This window comes from Antechinus flavipes, chromosome 4, assembly GCF_016432865.1.
Source record: "Antechinus flavipes isolate AdamAnt ecotype Samford, QLD, Australia chromosome 4, AdamAnt_v2, whole genome shotgun sequence".
Lineage (NCBI taxonomy): Eukaryota > Metazoa > Chordata > Mammalia > Dasyuromorphia > Dasyuridae > Antechinus > Antechinus flavipes.
Window position 1 is genome coordinate 453,109,518 of NC_067401.1, and position 6,000 is coordinate 453,115,517.

At 38.2% G+C, this 6,000-nt stretch overlaps 1 protein-coding gene across 1 annotated transcript in view; it reads left to right on the top strand.

Annotated features, from left to right (window-relative positions):
* LRRIQ3 (leucine rich repeats and IQ motif containing 3) overlaps window positions 1–5,472 on the top strand; it is a 225,410-nt gene extending 219,938 nt beyond the window's left edge. Inside the window, exon 9 of the mRNA XM_051999418.1 lies at window positions 5,204–5,472. Coding sequence (XP_051855378.1) covers window positions 5,204–5,214 — 11 coding nt within the window. The 3' untranslated portion in view covers window positions 5,215–5,472. The remainder of the gene's footprint in view (window positions 1–5,203) is intronic.
* The last annotated feature ends 528 nt before the right edge of the window (window positions 5,473–6,000 follow it).

Consider the following 6,000-nt stretch of genomic DNA (forward strand, 5'->3'; position numbering starts at 1 on the left):
GAGATTACAATCCAATGGGCCACAACTGGAGGCTAGACCCCCATTCCTCGCATCTGGACTAGGGAAGTTGCTCAGGATGGGCAGGCCTACCCAAAGCCTCTTTCCACTTCAACCCATCCACTGTCCAACAACTAAAGGGATTTTCCTAGAGCTTGTGTCTGACCATGTTACTCAAACCCTTGCGGCAAGCTATTGCCTCCAGGATCAAATATCAAACCTTCTGTTTAGCATTCAGGACCCTTCTTCTCTACCTTTCCTGCCGTCTTACATCCTGCTCCCCAATATGCATTCTTTGATCCAGTAACACTTGCCTCCTGGCTGTTCCATGATCAGGACCTGATAATCCCCAGCTCTGAGAATTGCCTCTGTTGTCTTTCCTCTCTGAAAAGCTCTTTCTCTTCATGTCCAATTCTGGGCTTCCCTGCTCTCCAAGTCTCCCCCCAAATCCCATCTTCTACAGGAAACCTTTCTGGATACTTCTGAATTTCAGTTCCTTTCCTCTGCTAATTAATTCTTATTTATTCTACATATAACTGACTTTGTACATACTTATTCGCATGTTACCTTTCTTGTTAGATTGTGAGCTCCTTGAGAGCAGACACTGACTCGGTCCCCTTTGTGTACTTCTTACAAAACAGACACAAGAAATATTATTGACTGGTTAAATGGGGAAGCCCTATGCAACCTATGTTGTATGAATAAGATATATTCAGAATAAAGTGGGAATGGTCTCAGAGGGAAAATTCTAGTATTAAAGGAGAGTAAAATTTCTTACAGAAGTTGGGATTTGTAGCTGATACTTTAAAGAAACCATGAAAAAAGATAAAGGAGGAGAAATTCTACATAGGGGAAATAGGCACTAATAATGCACAGATTGGAAAGATAGAGAGACTTCTGTGAGAAACAGCAATGGTGCCAGGATCATCAGGGGCAGCATGATGGCAAAATAGAGCACTGGGTCTGTGTCGAGTATCAGTGACTACCAGCTGTAGGACCCTGGGCTAGTCAGTGAATTTCTGTTTGAATCAATTTGTTCATCTGCAAAGTGGTGATAAGACACTTCCTGCCAAACAGACATATGGGAGAAATGTTATGAAGGTAAAATCAACATGGTTGGGCAATGGTTTAGCTCTCAAGGAAGGCAAAAGATGCCAAAACTGGTGAAGTATCAAAGCAATAGTCCAGTGAGAGAGAGAAAGCAATAATGATGCTCATCAGTGATCATGAACATCATTAATAAGATAAATATAGGATTTCCATTTCAGGTCATAGAATAAGCAACAACTATGGGAGAGTCATGTTGATGAACATTAACAAAAAGAGCATCAAATATCCTAAAAATATTGTCTTAGTGTGAATTTTAAAAGTTGGTATATTAGCCAGTATAATGTAATCTCTTTGAAGGCTGAGAAAGTTTTGTTTTGGACCTTCATCCCCAATTTGTTATACATTCATGAGTGAATCAAGAACCAGTGATTTTGTTTCTATAGGTACCATTGTCTACATTTCCAGGTGTAACTTAACTCTCTAGTATGGGATGAGGGAAGTGATTAAAATTCAGACAAGTTAATAAACCTTTCCATGAGATCGAAACTCATATTGTCAGAGATGGGTATTGATCTCAATATGATATGATGTCTGGTACTCTTTTCCCCTACAAAATCAAGCAAGGTTTTGAAGGTTGGACCCAAAGCAGGGGCATTCTCATGTACAATTAAGGCCTTGCCAACCAGACATATATGCTCTGGTGGATTATGCTCTAAAGGGCATCTTTGCTGTGAACTCTTCTAAGGAAAGTCTAAAAGGATTTTTTACATTTCATTTTGAAGAGGAGGAAATAGAATAAAATGTATTCTACTTGTAATTTTTTAAGAGGGAAAAGTAATTTTTGCTTTAAAAGCTGCTTTTCCTCTTGAAGTATTCTGGGTGTGTGAAGATTCAAAATTGATCGTAATTAAGAATACACTGGAGCAGCTTCAGTGATGAATCTTTAGTAATTGTCACTGATGGTCAATATTCCTTTTTCTTTCTTTTTTTCTCCTTAAGAAGCACAATGTGCTGTAACAAACTCAATGACCATCTTCAACTCACAAACAGGTGGGTTAAGTGGTACCCAAAAGGAACTTCAGTTAAGCAAGAGCAAGGAAATTGAAGGAGGCCATTGCTAGTCAATCAACTAGTCAATCCACAAAGTTCGATTAATCAATTGGCATGTACCAGACAATGGGTTAGGGATCTAAGAGAAAAATGGAATCATCTTTGTTCTCTTAGAGGGCAGAACGTAAAGGATTTTCCAAAAGCCTTGGGACAATTAAGTTTTATTAAAGCAAAAACTGCATCAAGATTGTTGACAGCATTTGTAAACAGAAGTAAATACAAAGTAATATGAGGTATTCCAATAGATTAAACCAGAAAAGAAGTTTCCCGAGCTTAGCTTGAAGCGAGCAGCTAGGTAGGAGTGGAGAAAGACCAGGAGTCAGGAGTCAGGGAAACTTGAGTTCTAAGGAACATTATGTGTCTCTGAAGAAGTTAGCTTCCTTATTCATAAAATGAGCATAGTAATAGTATATGATTTCTGATACTAGTGACGTTGATGAACCTAACTATTCAGTGACTAGGAGGCAGTACATTGCAAGCCTCACGATTTTAGCAAAGACTGAATTAAGAACACTAAGTTGATTTTTCTTCATCTGGGCTTTGCCAGACTGCAGCTTGTACTGTCTTGTTTCACCATGGAAGAGATACAGGAGTGATGATTTTGGGATGTTCTGAATCCATTTCCTTGGTATCATCATCATCAATTTAAACAGAGCCATGAGGTTTCCAAAATATCTCCAAAATATCATTAACATGGATAATCCCCCAGCATCTGTGTAAAATAATGTTCATTTTATAAATGAAGGAACTGAACCTTAAGAGTGCTGACGGGAGTTGCCCAAGATCAATTTCACTATATGGCTTAAGTGGAATTCAGAGTCTGGTTCTCCTGAGTCCAAGTCTGGCCCTGTATCCTTTTGTTGTCCAGGCTTTCCTATTCACCATAAAGCTGAATCCCTCTCCTCCTTCCTCCGGGCATTCTATGTCTGCCCACCCCCTGTGTCTTTGGTCCTTCCTCAAGAAATCAAAGTGTATTCTTCCTTTTTTTATGGTAGTTCTCAGTCTAATGTGGCACCCAGCTCAGTGGCAGGAGGTTTGAAGTTGCCACACTCTGATAGGTATAAGCTAGGTTTTAGGTGGTTCTGTATGTCCAGTGCTTATCTGATTCTTGAAACGATCCCTTTATTTGCTCTCACCCAAAATAGGAACACGGATTCACTTACCAGGAGAAGTTGACATCCTTCCATCCCTCTAAATCTTCTATCTCGAAATCAAGGTCATCTCATTTCTTAGCTACTGACTTTGGATCATCCAAGTAGCTGGAAAAACAACACACACACACAAAATGTCAGACCTTATAGGTTTCCCATTTTCATCATATTTCCATTGATAAACACAAAGTAGATATGGTTAAAAAAAATGGAGCTTACATGGAAATCTACACCACATCTTGGGGTCACATTATTGCTCTGTTGCTTCATTTTTGAAGACCACCAATGAAATCACGGGGTAGTGATTTGACAAACCTATCAGGCAGATTTAAGTCAGGCTGAGTTGCAGAGTCAGCAGCCTTGCTCTCTGTTCCAGTAAGACAAAACTCAGGGCACCTATTGATGGTCCAGGACGTCAATGTCTGCTCAAGCTCTAAGTGCTGTATAGCTCCTGTTTCATCTACCTTCACAGCCATATGAATAGATTTTTGTTTTTATCCATTCTGCTGGAAGTCTTCATGTGCTCAGGGTAGATACTTCCCTAAACTCCCCATGGGTCTGAGACCCTTTGGTTCTCCTTCACCCGGTTTATGCCGTTTGCTGAGACAGTTACCTCGGTGTGGTCACTGCTCAAGCTACAGCTTCTTGGAGTCACAGGTGACAGTTGGATGACAATGGACACAACAGGGGAATGAGCAGCCATGAAAAGAGTTTGCAGCCTTCCCACCACAGATGCCAGAACTCCCTGAACACTTCATGCACCCCAAATAGATTATAATATATTTATACCTTTATTTTTTCTCTCTAACTAATTCTCAAGTAGGCAGTAATTAATCTTCTCGTTAGTGAAAGTTCCAGATTCTTCATTTAAACTTTCATCCTTTCCTGCAACCAACATGCTACATGACCTCCAATCTTGGATACTCAGGGGAGAGTGCTACTTATAGAAGAGATTGGAACAAATAGATTATTTGTAGTTTAAAATTATTTCTGTCTATTTCCTGTTGTCCATTACAATCCTAGATCATGCAGGAGTGAGCACATATCTAGGTGAATCCTTCTGAGCAAGCTCTAAAATGTTTCTTATATAAAGTGCCTTGCAAACCTCAAAGTACTATCCGAGTGTTATTGCCATTACCTTTAGTGACAGCATCAGACTGTTTTATGCTGAAATCAGGGACAACTTTGGAATTCTATTTCATTTTAATAGATCAGTATTTATCCTGATGACTTTCAAACCATATCTTTAAATGGAGTTCCAAATTCCATCTTTTGGGATGTTATGCTTTTTCAATCATGAGAAACATTGATGTACCTTTAACGATGCATAAAATGAAGCTATTGGATAATGGATTTAGCGAAAATCCTATGGAAGCTTGCAAACCATTTTGTTCGAAAACAACAATGTTCTGGCTTGATTGTGAATTATAGCAAATAAAATGTGCTAGAAAATGAGAGTGCAAGGAGATCGGTCTCTCCCTATTGGCTGAGAAAAAAAAATTCTTTTTTTAGTAAAAGAACAAGGTATCTATTTAGAAATTTAGGAATGTTTTTTTCCTTTTAGAGACTGTTCCTTTATCATTGTTATCTCTGTGGAGGATGCAAACAATCATTTTGTCCTTAATCAATTTAAATGCAATTAGTCAGTAAAACTAGTAAGTAATGGTGCCATTACTCTAAACAAGTGACTAAATTTCCCTTTTGTTTGTGGTCAGTTTTTAATAGAACTTAAAACTTAGTCATCAGATCAAGATCTTCCTCTTTAAAAGGGAGTCCAGATCTTGATTCAAAATTTCTTTTGATGGTATAGTGTATAAATGTCATTTAAAAATAATTGATAATAATATGTAGCATTGATCTAGAACTTGACAAATATTATCTTCTTTGATCCTCAGAATCACTTTGAGAGGTGCATGCTATTATTCCTGTTTTGGAGGCCAGGAAACTGATACAGACAGAAAACTAATAAGTATCTAAGGCTGGATTCAAGATCAGGTTTTTGTAATTCCAGAACAAACCCTACTTCCACTTATCACCTGACTGTCAGTGCTCCTTCAACAAAGAAAAGAAAATGCAAGCTTCTTAAAAGCCAGAAATACCATTTTTTGACTTTTACCCTCATTATCTGACCCAAAGTAAGTATTCAGTAAATAAAGAAATGGTAGGTATTATCTGATTGGTGGATTAATAAGATCATGGAGCTGGAAGAACCCTCAAAGCTTCAAATTCAGGGGTTCTTAATGTGTATATGTGTGCATGTGTGTGTGTGATGGCTTGCTTTGGTGAAACCAAAGGACCGTTTGTTAGAATAGTGTTTTTAAATATTTGAAGAATATTACATAACAGTTTTATCATAGGTGGAAATACATATTTTTTTCCCATCCAAATTCAAAGAGCTCCTGAAATCTATTCCTTGAACCCATGATCTAGTCTGAAGCATTCTAAACTCTAGAAACCATCGCCATAAACATTGGGCCAAATTTTCACCTCTCTTAGTCATTATTTTACCAAGTTGTGCTCATGATTCATTCATTTTTGATCCAAAAAGAATTTTGTAGCTTCCTATGGTAGGCAAGGGACAGTTAGACAGGGGCTGTTAAGACAAAGAGGAAACAATCATTGCCCTCATGGGGCTTACATTCTACTGTAGCTAAACAATATGCCTACAAGTGAAAGGCAAAATTCATTTTGA